Source organism: Siphateles boraxobius, unplaced genomic scaffold (genome assembly GCF_051911475.1).
Source record: "Siphateles boraxobius isolate OS27281-9 unplaced genomic scaffold, OSU_SipBor_1 66, whole genome shotgun sequence".
Taxonomy (NCBI): domain Eukaryota; kingdom Metazoa; phylum Chordata; class Actinopteri; order Cypriniformes; family Leuciscidae; genus Siphateles; species Siphateles boraxobius.
Genome location: NW_027509193.1, coordinates 21,137,551 through 21,155,452, shown reverse-complemented (window position 1 = coordinate 21,155,452; position 17,902 = coordinate 21,137,551). Strand labels below are relative to the sequence as shown.

General features: G+C 38.4%; 1 long non-coding RNA gene and 2 gene segments (V, D, J or C); 2 read left to right on the top strand and 1 right to left on the bottom strand.

Annotated features, from left to right (window-relative positions):
* Nucleotides 1-1,003: 1,003 nt before the first annotated feature.
* Nucleotides 1,004-2,529, bottom strand: LOC143721988 (uncharacterized). The gene is made up of 3 exons (XR_013196813.1): nt 2,431-2,529; nt 1,220-1,367; nt 1,004-1,104 (listed from the first exon to the last, which is right to left on the bottom strand). It is a non-coding gene; the product is annotated as an uncharacterized LOC143721988 (long non-coding RNA).
* A 1,501-nt stretch (nt 2,530-4,030) lies between these two features.
* LOC143722429 (Ig heavy chain V region 3-like) lies at nt 4,031-7,179 on the top strand. The segment is given in 4 exon segments: nt 4,031-4,073; nt 4,149-4,223; nt 6,242-6,481; nt 7,160-7,179. Coding segments are annotated over 4 exon segments (378 nt in total).
* Nucleotides 7,180-13,004: 5,825 nt separating this feature from the next.
* Nucleotides 13,005-13,515, top strand: LOC143722428 (immunoglobulin heavy variable 3-66-like). The segment is given in 2 exon segments: nt 13,005-13,047; nt 13,139-13,515. Coding segments are annotated over 2 exon segments (420 nt in total).
* Nucleotides 13,516-17,902: the final 4,387 nt, after the last annotated feature.

The following is a 17,902-nucleotide window of genomic DNA, read 5'->3' as shown; positions in this document are numbered from 1 at the left end:
TTGGATGGCAGGGTTGGAGCTCTCAGTGTCGACGCCTGCCCAGACACGAGATAGTTCGCAAACGACTCGTCAGATGGGCGGCATCGACACATACCCATGCTCTGCGATCCCCTCAACATCAGCGAAATTAACCCGCTGATGTCAGTGAATACGGGCAGAGTATGGGCTCTTCCATGCCCTCTCGATCTCCGTGTGAAGATCAGGAAGGAATGGAAGGCTCACCTGAGCTGGTGGTGTATGGCAGGGGAGAAACCGATCGCCAATTGCCTACCGCGAGCGGTCTCTCCTCTAGCGCGTCGCCATGGCAGCTACAGCCTGTTGGCGGCGCGCTCCACAACATCCACCAGGTCTGCATACACGGGGCAGGGTGGCTGAGAGGGTTCAGGATCTACCTGATTATAAACCTCCTCAGCCATCTCCTGCTCGTCCTGAAGAGCAGCAACTGCAGGAAACCATTGGCGCCTGCAGTTCGCCCTCTTCAGCCGTCGAATCGTTTGAGAGGTTTACAGGACTCTCAAGATGATCGATGAGCTCTATCTGGAAGCCCATGATGCAAGTCGCCGCTCTGCCTCGGCACGAGCGGGACCACGCAGACCAGACGTTGAACCCCCTTCACTCGAGAAGAGGGCCAGACGAGAGCGGAGCGTTTTAAGAGAAAAACGCTCACAGTTCACACAGAGGATTCCCTCGAGAACCTCTCGTGCGCGCTCTTCTCCCAGGCAGGAAAAAACACACTCGTGTGCTGTACATTTCATTTTCTTACCGTTTCATTGAGTATTGTTTTCAAACAGACAGTCCCTGAAGACGATGAGATGATTTGTCATGTTTGCAAGGCGCCCTTTTATACTTCCAGGTCGCACGTTAATCATTCACGCTAATGATTCACGGGCTGTCGCCGGTCAATATGATTGACGTGATTTGATAGTGATTTCAGACACCTGTCACGCCTGAGGCGTTCCCCATAACGTCGTTGACGTATTGTTGAGTTCCCTTCGAAAGGGAACTCACTTCCGCGTTTTGGCCTACAAAGTGACGTCATAACTTTGGCACTCTATGGAGGAAAGATAGCTGGCAGGGTTTTTAAAGCAACATCTCCAAGAGTGTCTTTACATAAAACAGAAAGTACAATGGATTAATCTTTAAACAAGTGCATTATATTATAGACAAAATATTATAACTTGACATGAAAGTACAGAGCTGTTGTGCAGGATTTTCTCACCAGAAGAAATGTTAGTCTGAACAGGAAGAAGATCCAAGGCTCTCTTCTCAGTCTTGCAATATGAAAGGATTCGCTGAGATGCATGTCCCCAAATTTCAAAAAGTTTATCTTTGGCATGTGGGTATAAAATACCAAAGTCCTGAGCAATCTAAAAATTAATAAAGAAAAAGAAAAGTTGAAATCACACCAACACCTCATATGTAAGGGATAATGTAGAGCGAGCCAGTTGTAGTGAATACAACCCCTACAGGCTGATTATGACCCCGACGTGAAGCAGAGCTTGAATCAGCCTGAAGGGGTTGTATTCGCTATAACAATCGCCTCGCAATATCCTGCTTATTATATGGCTACCTACCAAATAAATCAATAATTTGACACAAAATATTGATTTGAAAAGGAGTTTATTGATTTAAAAAACGATTGTATTGCTTCCGCTAAAGAAAATAGTCTGTTCCGTATCTACGGTTAGAATCCTGGGTCCATGGCAACGCTCTGTTTTTCATGGCAACGGTGTGTTATACTTAGCAGCGGTCTGTTATCAAGAAATAACACACCACATTCTACATTAGAATTCAACCAAGCCATGTAATAAGGTGCAGTAACAATGAAAGTATGGACATCTGTTTATCAATATAAATATATATTATTATATTTTTTATTATTTATATTATTATTATTATAATATAGAACTTCTGCAATTGCCATGTATTGTGGTAAATGACCTCCATTTAAAATGTCCTTTTACTACTATGTGTCATTTAAAAAGTAATAAGTTAAAGTTTATTATAAAGGAATAAAGTCTCAACCAACCGTCATTTTATTTAATGGGCATGTGGCGATCTGAAAAGTGTTATGTAACTCAACTGACTATTGTAATAACTTACTATCTTATTGAGTAGTTATCTTTTTTAACTTTTAATCTTTATAGAGTTGTCTAGATAATACGTTTTTTTTTTTTTAAGGAGGGATCTAAAGCAATGGGAAAAAAAGCACACAATGAGTGGCGTCCCGTCCGGCCTCATTTTCTTTAGGTCCGAAAAAAAGGACATGTCCGGGAAAAAGAGGACGTATGGTCACCCTAGTTTAACACTTTGTAGTATTTTAAATTCACACTGTAGTTGGGATAAGTTAGCCCCATAGTGTTTATATCTATGGGATAGCCCAAGTAAACATTTGCGCTACAATGTAGGCCTTTATATAACACAGCATACCTTCTTCCTGTAAGTGACTGCGATACTGGATGGATGGACCAGGCTTCCGCTGCGTCTAGAAGCCGAGCGCGCCGGTTAATATCTGAAAATATTAATAACTTTCCCAAAAAGTATTGGAAAGAACATAGAAAGTTAGGAAGAGTATCACAACCGAGTAGGCTACTAAGAAATTAGCTGGCTATATGGCCACATTGGTGTCGTTAGTCGCAGATAGCAGACAAAAAGCAGTCATACAGGGGAGATTTAAACATAAAAATAATTGGCCGAACATTTAGAACGAAAAACGGCAATAATACTATGTAAGAGCTTAAAGTCATGTTATAACGAAAAAAAAAATAATAACATAGGCTACAATATGCATACTGTGTAGTGTAATATTAACTCACCCGTGTAACGGGTCAGTTGTCAGCTGTCAGCTGTGGTGGTCAACCGTTGAAATTTGAATTTCAACCTAACTGGCTGCGTTGTTATAGAAACAACCCAATAAATGTTCCGAATAACCCAACAGAACGACCCACTATTTTTAACCCAGCTATTGGGTACACAAAATAACCCAACGTTTTTTAGAGTGTATTAAAATCTAAAAAAAAAGAAGTAGAAAAAAGATTTATGAATCATTCTCTCAGAGCCTTCCTGACACTGTCTCCTTTCCAATGAATGCCTCTGGTATCAAAGCAAATGCAATACACACAAATCCTTCCTGAGCTAAAAACTGGACTGTTGAAAATAACAGGACATATTGAGGCAATATTGTCAGGGTTCACCGTCTATCTTTGCACTACATTCCCCAGAATCCTCTTTGGCGCACTTGCAGTTACTCTCCCCGGATTACCAATCACTTGCACCTGTTCACAATCAGTAACCCCCATCAACCTCTGCATAAAAACACTCACCACGGCCTCAGTCTTTGTCAAGCCTCCCTCAGGAACAGACCATTACCCATTGTCTACCGAAGTCTCTGATGCATCCAGCGCCAGCCAAGTAACGTATGCTCACCTGTGAAATACTAACCTCTGTATCCCTGTTCCGCTGTCTCCAGAAATTCTGTCTGGATCCTTGTTCCCTGAGATCCTGTATTCTTCTGAGCTTCCTGTGTTCACGCTGAGTTGACTTGCTCGTGATTGCATCTGAAAGAGAAAAGACAAGTATTAAAGAACTGTGACTGCTTGACATCAGCTAATCTGAAGAGGTCCTGCTCACCTGTAATCTGCCCCGCACGTAGTGATCTTCACCGAATCTGCACCTGAACTTTGAATACTCACCTTTGCACTTGTGTCACTGTAAATAAAGCTGTTTGGATTCACTTACCCCTGTCTCCGTGCCTATATCCTGACAAATATCAAATATTTATCATTTATCAAATACAAGTTCAGATTTTTTTTCCCCCTTATTTACTGTAAAAATATTTATATTCAGATACTACATTAAACTGCAGTGTAAGTCTTCAAACCTCCAAAGATGCAAATTATTTTGTGGGAAGGGTCAACGTCTCTGAGACTCTTGAAAGATTGTGTTATAAGTATGTAACCAGAGATTAAAACAGCTGCAGTGTGACCTATAACTGTTTTACTGCCTTTAGTTTGACAGTTTTTCTGTTGTAATGGAGATGCTACTATATGGACTCCTACTGATGATTATTGCATGTGAGAAACTCTCATTTGTAGTCGATTCTTATTTCATTGTTCTACATCTAACATGATTTTTCCTCTGTTTTTCAGGTGTTAGTGGTCAGTCTTTGAGCTCCTCAGACTCTGTGGTGAAAAGACCAGGAGAATCAGTGACTCTGTCCTGCGGTGTCTCTGGATTCTCAATGGGCAGTGTAGCCATAATCAGATGATCAGCGCAATCATGTGGTTTTAATCAACTAGATTCTAATTAAGTAAACACTCCTCCACTCTTAAGATTGTGACAAAAACAGATGTCATGGGACTTTTTAAGTTACCAATTCACACACGAAGCAAATGGTGCTGGGACTTAATTAAATTACCGACGCCAGAAGTGCCCCCGCGGCGTTTCTCTCTGATAAGTAATAACAGGATCCTCTGTCTTACCAGGGGCGCCTCTCTGGCCGGAGATCCCGTGGTGTCCCCTCTGCACGACACCTGACCAACACAGACAACCTTGTGTAATCGAACCACACTGGTCATTGTTATCCAGACTTAAAACTCATCAAATCCGAAGGACGCACACACATACACGGAACTGAAGACGATCAGGAGTATAACGCGTGACTGACCACGCGACGAACTCTGAATACACACACACACACACACACACAGACACACACACACAAAGAGACAATCATTCTGAACCACGTGTAGTTAAACGTAACGTTTCAAATGTACAAATGTTTTCTGGTTGTTTTCAGGATTCCCTTGTGACTTAATTGATATAACTGTAAGCTTTTATGATATGTGAGCAGTCTGACATTCGTTTAATCACGAAAAATCACGTATCTGCATTTTACTAGCCCTAGGAATGCCGCGAGTGGAATGATTGGAATCAGAGAAATCAAATAAGATCGAATCACTAACCCAAAATGCAGTATGAGGCATACTTTATTAAATCCTAGTTTAGAAGTGTATTATTACTAAATTTGTGGTCTCTATGCACATGACCCAGAAGGCGTGTACTTCGCGAACCACGAGGTTTGCCGACACGCCTCCTCCCAAACGATTGGATCAGACGCGTACGAAAGGCGTGTCTCGAGCGCCTTCAAAACCAGGAGCGCCATGTCTCCTCTGTGCTAGCAGTCCTACGCCAGAGAGAGGTTCCCTTCTTCAACAAGAACTCCAACCGGAGCTCTTCGTTTGCTTTCTAAATTTCGTTTTAATCTAAGTTTTCTTTCCGTTATCTACCTCAGTTGAAAGTTTTCCTTCGTTCAGTGCACTCACGAACGAAACGAATTTAAGATTAAGCATCCGTCGTACGAGCTGAAGAGATCGCAACATCTACCTCCGTCCGAACGAAACTTCGGACATTCAGCCTACGTTTCCTTTCAAACCAGCTGCACAAAAGGGGCCATATCAATGCAAGTATAATCTAAAATAGAATGCTGTTTTTAAGGTTGTTTAGAACTTCCTAAAAAGCCTTTGGGTCTCATTTTGAAGTAACTGTTTGAACTGTTCTGTCCTGAGAAGATTTCTCTCTCTCTCTCTCTCTCTCTCTCTCTCTCTCTCTCTCTCTCTCTCTCTCTCTCTCTCTCTCTCTCTCTCTCTCTCTCTCTCTCTCTCTCTCTCTCTCTCTCTCTCTCTCTCTCTCTCTCTCCAATATTTCGTATTGCCATCATTTTCTGTTTCGTTGTAATTGTTTGTTTTGCTATGCATATTTACTCCTGCGTGATTTTAAGTAGTTTATGTAATCTTTAGTCTCGTTTTATTAAATTCCATAATCCTTTGAATTGAATCTGTCTCATGGTTCCATACTTGAAGTCCCTGAAAATGTCGATATAAGCTCCAAGCTCTATTTGGTTTAACTATTGAAGTATCTAAAGTGCCTGACACGAAAATATCCTTCCTTGTGGCCACAGGAAAGTGTGTTTTCGTTGGGTACCGGCTAGTAAATTGTGATAAAGGAAGTCTTCTCCTCCACGTCCGCTGGACGGACAGGTTGTGTGATAACTGAACTTGAATCATATCAAAATTTACTCGCATAATTTATATGAATTTACCGACCTATATTAATAATTAATACGAACAATCGTGTTAATTGTTCATATACGGTGCGGTTTAGTCTATTCCCTATTTGGGATAATTTAATGTATGTAGACAATGAATATTCATGATCTGATGAATATTATTCCCCATTTAAGCTAATAATTTCCCCAAAACAAGTCATTGTCGCTACAGCAGCTACTGGATGCACTGGATCCGTCACAAACCAGGGAGAGGACTGGAGTGGATCGGCCGCATTGACACTGGCACTGGCACTGTTTTTGCTCAGTCTCTACAGGGCCAGTTCTCCATCACAAAAGATACCAGCAAAAACATGCTGTATTTAGAGGTGAAAAGACTGAAGACACAGCTGTTTATTACTGTGCAAGACAGTCACAGTAAGACAAAACACTGCAGGGCTGAACAAAAACTATTCATGTGATCTCCGAGGGCCCAAGAGCACTTGTTACTTTTATAACGAGCCAATTTATTGATTTTTACTTCATTAAAATATTGATTTAAATCCATAACTACTTATTAGTGGAGGTCTTTCTAAATAAACAAGCATTATACGCATACCCAAATTCATGCCAAAACAAAACACATTCACAAATTAAAATGCAGCGGAGTTCTATGGCATTCCAATGCGTGATTTTTTTTAACAACTGAAAAGTTAAATGTTACATTCACATTATTGGATATCTTTAAATGCTGATCTTTTGAACAGGTTTTCAGACAGAAATCATGCAGCAAGTAGTAAAGTAGCTTTAGGAAAAGCTATATAAACATTTTTGTAAAAATTCATAATTAGCTACTATGTCTCTGAACAAGTAAATAAGAATAAAAATATGTTGAAAGGCAGACATGGTTACAGAGGTTATTAAGGTTACAGAAAATAGAAACATACCTTTAGAGGGCAGCCTATGCAAACTTGTCCTTCTCCCTTTTAAGCTCCACTCTATTCATTAACAGATTAATTTATTCATTTGTGACTTTCCTGCATCCGGTTACACTACATAACATGGTAATGGATATTGTGTCTAAACTGTGTTTTATCTTTGTGTTTGCTCTCTCAGAATGTAAGAACGGCTTCTGAAAACCTGTTGACAATCAGACTTATTCATGTGTACAGTTTTAAATGTTAATGTTAAACTGTTTTTCAGTACTTTTGGGTGTCTTGTTTTATTTATTTTCATATGAAAGCAACAGAATTTAAATAATATCCAATGTATTAACAACAAAGCACATGAGTGTTAATCACACAATATCACTTTTGATTTCATAGTTGTATGATCCACTATTTGTGCTATACAAGACGTGAGAACAATGACTCAATGGTGGAAAAGGGTTGATCTGTCTGCCTGTATACATTCAACTACTGCACACTGAACTCTACAACTTCGCTACAGTCCTTTATTCACTTTCACATAAAAAACTCCTGCCTGCTTTGAAAATAATCACATTTATTCATTCTGCAGAAGGACATTGTTATATCCATATCAAGATGTGGCACTATTGTTCATGAAATTACCCTCAATGGAGGAACCTGAAGATGGCGGCGAAGTAGGCAGTCGCGTTTTTAAGAGCTCTCTTCAAAACCGCAGATTTTCCTGTTTTAAACTAATTTTCTCCACCCGAATTGAAGCGCTGAATGCTCAGCAGATACTTAAACCAGCAATACTGCAGCCGCTGACCTTTTCAATCCTATAATATTAAAAGGCCAAAGGACGGTGACTCGGTGAGCATTATCGTGCAATGGATGTAACTCTGCAATCAAAGCGGGTACGTGGCCCGGACTCGACGCCGCCAACTCCAAGTAAGTCTTTAAAAGAAAAGAAAGCTAAGCCAAACATTGAGAGTGATCATCCTCAAGCTTCAAATAACGATATTTTGGAAGCAATATTGGAGTTGGGAAAACGTGTGACTGGAATTGAGTCGCAGTTAGGAGACATCAAAGAACAAAACCGACAGAACACCGCCATGATTGCTAGTTTAACCAAAACCGTGCAGTTCAACTCGGAAGAGCTAATTGAGGTTAAAAAGAAAGTGGTGAATTTGGAGAGGGCTAATTGCCATTTACTGGAGGAAAACAAAGAACTGAAGAAGAAAGTGATGGAACAGAAACGATATAGCATGAGGCCGTGTCTCCGAGTGAGGGGTCTAAAGGAGAAGAAAGATGAAAATCTCAGAGCGACCATCATTCCCATACTGAAGAAAATTGCCCCAGAATATGCGGAAGACATGGAGCGCGCGGTGGATGTTGTACATAGACTTGGCAAACGAGAGGATAACCGCACCAGGCAAGTCTTTATCCTGTTTGCATTGAGACATGTGAAGGATGAAGTATGGCTGAAAACCAAAGACTCGTCAGTATGTAGTATGGAAGGTATCAGCTTTGCGGAGATCTTACCCAAAGAGGATTTAGAGGCACGAGAGCGTTTGTGGCCGTTGGTTGACCAAGCAAGAAAGGCGGGGAAGCGAGCCTTTTTCCGGGGACCCTACGCGTTTATTGATGGACGTCGTGTTGAGGACAACGGACTACAGGCTTCTTCAGAATGAATCAATTTCGGCCTGGAAAGTAGACTCTTTCCGGGGGTGGTATGTGTAATGTTAATTCGATGGTTGACGTGTTGAGGACAACGGATTACAGACTTCTTCTGGTTGATTTCGGGCTGGAAAGTGCACCCCTTTCTGGGTGCCGTTCGTGTAACGTTACTTCGAGGGACATCGTGTTAAGGACAACGGACTAACGTTACAAACTTCTTCAGGATAAGTTCTTAAAGGTGGAAATTTCATGAGCGGTTGAGAGCTCTAACTTGTAGCATTTTCTTAATCAGTAGCACAGGTAAAAGTATCCTATAAAATTTATTTCTTTTTTTTCCCTTTTTTTCTTGTTAATTCATGTTTAATGTTAACATTTCTTTTGGTTCTTTAAATGTTAGGGGCTTGAAAGAACTCGTTAAACGAAAGGCATTGTTTTTATTTTGTAAAGGGCAAAAATCTCACTGTTTTTTTTTACAAGAAACTCATTCCTCAGAAGCTGATGCATCGTTCTTGTTGAATCAATGGGGCGGAAAAATCTTGTTCAGCCATGGCTCTTCAAGATCCGGAGGAGTAGCGATTTGCTTCAATAACTTTCCTGGAGAAGTTATCACACATCGAACTGACAAAGAAGGACATTGGTTAACAGCTGTGGTGAAAATTGAAGGTTCTTTTATAATCTTGTTTAATGTATATGGGTATAATAATGATAACCAAAATAAGTCAATGCTAGATGATATAACAAAGGTGATTTCTGAGCTTAAAGGTCGATATCCTACAGATTATGTTTTATGTGGAGGGGATTGGAACATGACTCCTAATGAATGGATTGATAGGTGGCCAGCTAGAGTTGGAAAACCCCAATATAATATCCTAATTAATAACTTTATGGCTGAGAATAATTTTAGTGATATTTGGAGAAAAATATACCCAGGAATAACAGGTTTTTCATGGTTTAGGCCAAATGGAAGTTGTAAATCTAGGATTGATTACTGGTTGGGTACTGACAATATAATGAGTCATGTTACAAAAACAACTATGTCTAATGCACCTTTATCAGATCACTGTTTCATAGAACTAGTATTAGGACCTACAGATAAATCAACATATAAGAAAGGCTTTTGGAAATTTAATGGCAAATTATTACAAAATGAAGAATATTGCTGTAAAATCCGAGAAATTATTAATGAAATCCTAAATGATGAAGCAATTATTGGGTATTGTAACAAATGGGAATTCATCAAATTCAAAATTAGAGAATTCAGTATTCAGTTTAGTAAAGTATTAGTTAAAAAAAATAAAGAGTTGGAAAACAAATTATTACAAGAAATACATGCATGCTGTAGCAACACCAATTTAACTTCTGAAGAAAAAAGTAGTCTAGTCGAATTACAGAACAAGTTAGATCAACATTATCTTGACAAAGCACAGGGAGCTTTCGTGAGATCGCGAGCAAGGTGGATTGAATCAGGTGAAAAGAACTCCTCTTATTTTTTTAATCTAGAAAAAAGTCGTCAACAAAAAAATTGCATCTCTAGTCTTTTAGTAAATGGTGAGGTAAAGAAAGATTCTAAAATCATAGAAAATGAAGTCTACATGTTTTACTCTAAATTATTTTCTTCTCAGTTCTCGAAAGTAGACTGTAATAATCTTTTTCAAAATCTTGGTCCACTAATCCCCCAGATTGATTTATCTTTTAAAAAGATCTGTGATTCTGAACTTAGAATTGATGAACTGGATGCAGTTCTTAAGAAAATGGCTTTAAACAAATCCCCGGGATCAGTTGGCCTCACAGTTAATTTCTATAAATATTTTTGGGAAGATTTGAGAATCATATTATTTGAAGCGCTAAAAGAATGTATAGTTAGGAAAGAATTGATGACTAGTATGAAACAGGGTGTAATTACTCTGATTCCAAAGCCGGGGAAAGACAAACGGCAATTAGACAATTTAAGACCGATTACGCTATTAAATACAGATTATAAAATATATTCAGGATCCATTGCAACTAGACTTAAAAAAGGGAAAGCAGACATAATAAGTGAGACACAGTCAGGCTTTATAAAAGGAAGAGTCATTCATAATAATATTAGACTTGTTATGGATTTATTAGACTATAGCGATTTAATTGATGATGATGGTTTTATACTCTTTCTTGATTTTTATAAGGCCTTTGACTCTGTTGAACACGAATTTATTTTAAAAACACTTCATTATTTTGGTTTTGGCGACAAATTCAAAGATATTATACATATGCTCTACTCTGATATAAATAGCTGTGTGTCTTTGGGACACGGGACTTGTAAAAGATTTAATATTGGTAGAGGAATAAGGCAAGGATGTGGAAGTTCTCCCTTGTTGTTTATACTGGTTGCAGAAATTTTGTCTATTTTAGTTAAGAACAACGTGATAGAAGGTCTTAATTTGATGGGCAAACAAATAATTATAAGTCAGTTAGCTGATGATACAACTTTATTTCTTAAAAATGAGTTCCAAATTCCAATAGCATTACAAGTTATCAATATTTTTTCCAAAGCCTCCGGACTTCAATTAAACTTAAATAAATGTGAATTGTTGCCGTTAAAAGACCAATCTATGCAATCATTATATAACATAAAGGTAAAAAAAGAAGTCAAATACTTGGGTATTGTGGTGACTAAAGACAAAACAATTTCTGATAAACGAAATATAAAAGACAATGTTGATAATTGCAAATCATTTCTAAATAGATGGCTACAAAGAGATCTCTCCATTTTTGGCAGAATATTATTAACTAAAATGGACAGTTTATCTAGATTAATATATCCAGCTTACTCCCTTCCAATAGCACCCCAAATAGTGAAAACTATCAACAAATTAAATTTTGATTTCATATGGAGAAATAAATGTCATTATATAGCCAAGCAGGATCTAATTAGAACTTACGAGGATGGAGGTGGTAATGCAATAGATTTTGATTGTATGAATGGTATGTTGAAAATTAGATGGTTGAAAAACTATATTCAAAATCAAAATTCATTGTGGTCTTATATCCCCAATCGTATTTTTGAAAAAGTAGGCGGCATTAGTTTTCTTCTTAAATGTGATTTTGATTTTAAGAAACTTCCTATGAAACTTTCAGATTTCCACCAACAGGTTCTTCTGTATTGGAAACTAATATTCAAGCATAATTTCACTCCACACAATACACCAATTTGGAATAATAGGTATATATTGGTTAATAGAAAATCTCTTTTTATTCCAGAATGGTTTTCTAAAGGTGTCTGGGCTATTGCCCACTTTATGGATGTGGAAGGAAATGTTTTACAACATGTTGAATTCTGTGACAAATTTCAAATCAGATGTACCCAAAAGAAGTTTAAACAGATTGTGAAAGCTTTCCCAGTATCACTTGTAGCTATGATTAAACAGGATATAATATATTCAAAAGTCACGCCTACTTTAAGACAACTTTACATCAATGGTATTGATTTTCTGAATTACAAATGTAACAACAAGTTTATAAGGAATTGTTTACTTAACTGCCAAACTAGTTCTCTCAAAAGAGATTATATTCTAAAAGACTTTGAAAAGGAGACAATAAAAAAGATTAGATGTAAATACTTAAAATTCCCAGTCCCGCCAAAGGTGAAAGAAATGCAATTTAAAATTATAAATAGGATTTATCCAACTAAAGATTTATTAAAACAGAGATTTAAAATGGATGTAGGAAACTGTAACTTCTGTGAAATTGAACCCGAAGATTTAAATCATCTGTTCTGTTTGTGTGAAGATGTTAAAAGGTTTTGGTTGGACCTTCAACAATTGTTCGTCTCCAAAGGATTTCAGATGATGAATCTAACTATTAATGATATAAAATTTGGTATTTTTCGTAATGATCACAATGATTTTGGCATTAACAGTGTAATTTTGTTAAGTAAACATTTCATTCATAAATGTCGTTTTTACAAGACAATTCCTAACATTACTCATTGGAGAAATGAGTTGAAACTTTTTTATAACTCTTTGGTATTGATTAAGAACAAGAATGCTAAGAAACTGGCTTCTTTTGTAAACAATTTTATTGACTGATTGCCCTTTTAATTTATTTTCTTTTGAATATGTAAATGCCATTTTGCCATAACATGCTCCATGTTCATATGTTCTTTTAAGTTTTTCTTTTTCTAGGATGAGCACTGTAAGCTTGTAGTAAGATTTGACATTGTTTCTGATTTGTTTGTATTTGCCTTAATAAAAAAAAAAAAAAAAACCTCAATGGCCACAAGATCTAGTTTTTGCTAATTCAGGGTTTCTATGCAAATTATCTGATGCCCGTTTCATATTTAAACAACTACACTGTTGGCTGGAGAACTCATCACTAGTTCAGCCTTGATATAAATCATGTTCACTTTGTATCTGTTGCTGTTGCTGGCCGCAGTGTCTGGTAAGTATATTCCCTGGACAAAAGAAACTCTTTTCTAATTGTAAATAAATACATGATCCTAATTATTTGTAAATTCTTTGTTTATCCACAGGTATTGACTCTCAGGTTGTGCTCACACAGTCTGAACAGTCAGTAGTTGTGGCTCCAGGTGGTTCCCACAAACTGACCTGTGCCTGCAGTGGGTTTAGTGTTAGTGGCACTAGCATGTATTGGATCCGTCAGGCACCTGGAAAAGGACTGGAATGGATTATTTATTATTATTCAGATTCTTCTAAGAGCTCAGCTCAGTCAGTGCAGGGCAGGTTCACAGCAACAAAGGACAGCTCTAATTTCTATCTGCACATGAATCAGCTGAAGACTGAAGACACTGCAGTGTATTACTGTGCAAGACACACTGTGGAAACACTAATACAGGCAGCTGTGCAAAAACTCATGAGAAATGAGGTGGACATGGTTGAGTTACACTGAAAAAAGGGAAGAGCCTCTGAAGTGACATAAGGCATGTCTGAAGTGTTTTGAATGTATTAAATACAAAAACCTGTTATTATTAAATTGATTCCTTCTTTTTAATCATAATGACGTCTGTTTCCCACAGTATGTCTTAGTATGTAAATATAAGTATATATTTTCAGCATACATTCCCTTATATTAATAATGGACTGGATTATTTTTCTACCACATAACTTCATTAATTCAACTAATACATGGGTATTGTCAGGATTGAGCTTATTTAAAAACAAGATTAAGATATAACTTAAGGGTGGTGGTTTCCGGTTTGAACATGGCGACAGCGTAGTGAAGCAGCTCCCCGATAAAAGTTCAGAGTCTGCCCCCTAAACCTAAAGCCTGAGTGTAACATAGATGATTTAAAGAAGACAATATTGGGGGCTCGGGATATGTCAAGAAGGAAAACCAAAAGGAATGCTGGAAACATTAAGCAACGCGGGAACGAGGACGGCGAGCAAGTGAAGTTAGCATTTGAGCTAGCGGAGATGGAGCCGGAGTCAACGGCGGAGCTAACATCCGGAACAACGCAAATACAAGGGAAAATGTCGGATTTGGAGGCAGTCCTGCGGGAGATAAGGGATTTTAGGCGTGAGACAGCAGATGGTCTAAACGGCATCAGAGAAGATCTTAGAACGACGAATGTAAGGATCGATGAAGCTGAAAGACGAATCGGTGAAACGGAGGAGCGAGTTCTGAGCATTGAGGAAATCACATGTGAGCTCATCAAACTCCACAGAAAGATTGAGGATAAGCAAATTGATCAAGAAGGAAGGGCCAGAAGAGAAAACATTCGTTTACATGGGATCAAAGAGGGGGCCGAAAAGGATGCAGAATCAGTGGGGGCTTTTGTGGAAGCTCTACTCAGAGAAAAGCTAGAGTTGCCACCAACGTACCAGCTCAGTCTGGAGCGAGCCCACCGCTCGCTAGGGCCTCCCCCATCCGAAGATGCACCACCAAGATCTATAGTGGCTACGTTTTCAAGCTACAAATGTAAAGAGGACATTATTAAGATGAACTAGAGGAAATGACTAGCAGTTTGAGCACCATGTTCTCTAGTACACTAGATATTGTTGCACCAATTAGATTAAAAAAGGTAAGAGAGAAAACTAAAGCACCATGGTACAACAGTGCTACGCATGCAATCAAGAGAGAAACTCGTAACTTAGAGCGTAAATGGAAACAAACTAATTTAGAGGTCTTTAGAATCGCGTGGAAAGACAGTATGTCACGTTATAAAAAGGCTCTAAAAGCAGCAAGGGCTGAGCATCTCCGCAAACTAATAGAAAATAACCAAAATAATCCAAGGTTTTTATTCAACACCGTGGCTAGACTAACAAATAAACAAACATCACCAGAGCAAAATATTCCATTACAATATAGTAGTAATGATTTTATGAATTACTTCAATGAGAAAATAGAAAGCATCCGAAACACAATTGTAAATATACAATCCTCTATGATGTCTTATGATTCAGCCTCAATTATGGCCCCTCTAGAACAACTACACCGCTTTACAACTATAGGACAGGAAGAGCTAAATAAACTTATCATTGCATCGAAACCAACAACATGTTTATTAGATCCAATACCCACTAAACTACTGAAAGAAGTGTTACCTGTAGTCGAAGAGCCTCTTCTTAATATTATTAACTCGTCTTTATTTTTAGGTCATGTTCCAAAAATATTCAAGCTGGCAGTAATAAAACCTCTCATTAAGAAACCGCAATTAGATCCAAATAACTTAGCAAATTACAGACCCATCTCAAATCTTCCATTTATGTCTAAAATACTAGAAAAAATTGTGTCCGCTCAATTGTGCTCTTTCTTACAAGAAAATGATATCTATGAAAAATTCCAGTCGGGATTCAGACCGCATCATAGCACAGAAACTGCGCTAGTTAAAATTACAAATGATTTACTTTTAGCTTCTGACCATGGCTGTATCTCAATACTAGTTCTACTCGATCTAAGCGCTGCGTTCGACACTATCGATCATAAAATACTCCTGGATCGACTACAAAACTACACTGGTGTTCAGGGACAGGCATTAAGCTGGTTTAGATCTTACTTATCAGACCGTTACCATTTTGTCTGTCTAAATGGGGAAAAATCAAAGATAACGTCAGTAGACTATGGAGTACCGCAAGGATCGGTGTTAGGCCCTCTGCTATTCTCAATATATATGCTGCCACTTGGTAATATTATAAGAAAACATGGAATTAATTTCCACTGTTATGCTGATGACACTCAATTATATATCTCATCACGACCAGATGAAAACACTAACTTATCTAAATTGACAGAGTGTCTAAATGATATAAAATGCTGGATGACGTGTAATTTCCAGCTATTAAATTCAGATAAAACGGAGGTATTACTTATTGGTCCAAAAAACTACCCACAAAATCCCTTACAATACAACTTTAATTTAGAAGGATGTCCTGTTACTTTATCCACTACAGTAAAAGACCTGGGTGTTATACTAGACCGCAACTTGACTTTCGAAAATCATATTTCATATATTACAAGAACAGCCTTTTTCCACCTTAGAAACATTGCTAAGCTACGCAACATGCTATCTGTTTCTGATGCAGAAAAGTTAGTTCATGCATTCATGACCTCGAGACTAGATTACTGTAATGCTTTATTAGCTGGCTGTCCTACATCCTCAATCAACAAGCTACAGTTAGTGCAAAATGCAGCTGCTAGAGTTCTTACTAGATCAAGAAAATATGATCATATAACACCTATTTTATCATCTCTACACTGGTTACCTATTAAGTTACGTATCAATTACAAAGTATTCCTACTGACCTATAAAGCCCTAAATGGTTTAGCTCCTGTGTATTTAACAGACCTTCTATCGCAATACAATCCATCGCGCTCTTTAAGATCACTAAATTCGAGGCTTCTGGTCATTCCTAGGATATCTAAGTCCACTAAAGGAGGGAGGGCGTTCTCGCATTTAGCTCCTAAACTCTGGAATAGCCTTCCTGATATTGTACGAGACTCAGACTCGCTGTCCCAGTTTAAAACTAGATTAAAGACGCATCTCTTTAACCAAGCATTCACTTAATGCTTAACCTTTGATACTGCTGAATCAGTTCGAATGCATTAACATTATGAACATCAGCTATGCTAATTATTTCCCATCTGCCTTTCTGCTGTTATCTCGGGACGCTAGTCCCGAGGTAAATAGCGTTCGTCAGCTCCAGTTTGTATCCAGCCTCTCACGGAGACTTCAGATGCCCCAACGCCTGTGAAGAGACGACTCGACGCCTGTGAAGAGACGACTCAAAGCCGGCGATATGTTATGCCATAAATTAATACTTGATTAACTAACTGTATTTTTCTATGTACATTTCCGAAATGCAATTTCTGTAAAGCTGCTTTGAGACAATGTGTATTGTGAAAAGCGCTATACAAATAAATTTGAATTGAAAAATTTGAATTGAAGGCATGGGAGAAAAAAGGGTTCCTCTTTGAAGGGAGACGGGTGTATGTAGATCACGATTACGCACCTGAAGTGATGAAAAAGAGAAAGGAATACGCCGAAGCAAAGAGAGTGCTGAGAGAAAACAAAATCAGATTTCAAACACCGTTTCCAGCGAAGTTTCGTGTTTTCTATGAGGGAGACACATGCCTCTATAACTCCGCAGCAGAGGCAACTAGAGACATGGTGGACAGAGGATTTCAAGTGCGTATGGTCAAACCAGCGATAGATCCACTGGAGAGGTCCCAGCGTCGGATGTGGAGCTCCACCCGGGGAACAGGCAGACAGGACCAGGCAGGGACTTCTAATTTGGGATACAAGGAGAAACTACAAGCCTTTAGAAGATCTACGGAGACTGCACAAGAGTAGGCCCATCAAACTACAGTAACCGGCAGTAACGTTATACTACATAGGGGGTTAAGACATTTTCTCCGTATTATGTTTTCAGCGTTGAATAAAAAGGAACTAGGTGAGCAATTTTTTCGTTTTTCGTTTTCAGCGGACGATAAGTGAGGATTTATTTTATTTCTATTTTTTCTTCTTGAAGTTGTAATTGGGGAATCTGTGTATAGAAGTGACTGATGGGAAGGACCATAAATGGTCATGAGGGCCCCCTAACTTTCAGGGGATTCCCCTCAGAGCTTGGTGTGAGCTCAGGAAAGGTTGAAGACTGTAAAACCTCAGGTTTGGAAACAGTGAGAGTTTTGTTTTGTTCTAGTGTACTTTTTTGTTCACAAAGTTTGTTTTTTGTAGCACAGGGGGTAGAGACATTGATCTTAACCAATAGTGTTTTGGTAAATGACAATACAAAATAGTACATTAAAAGTAGCTTCGTATAATATTAACGGTTTGGGT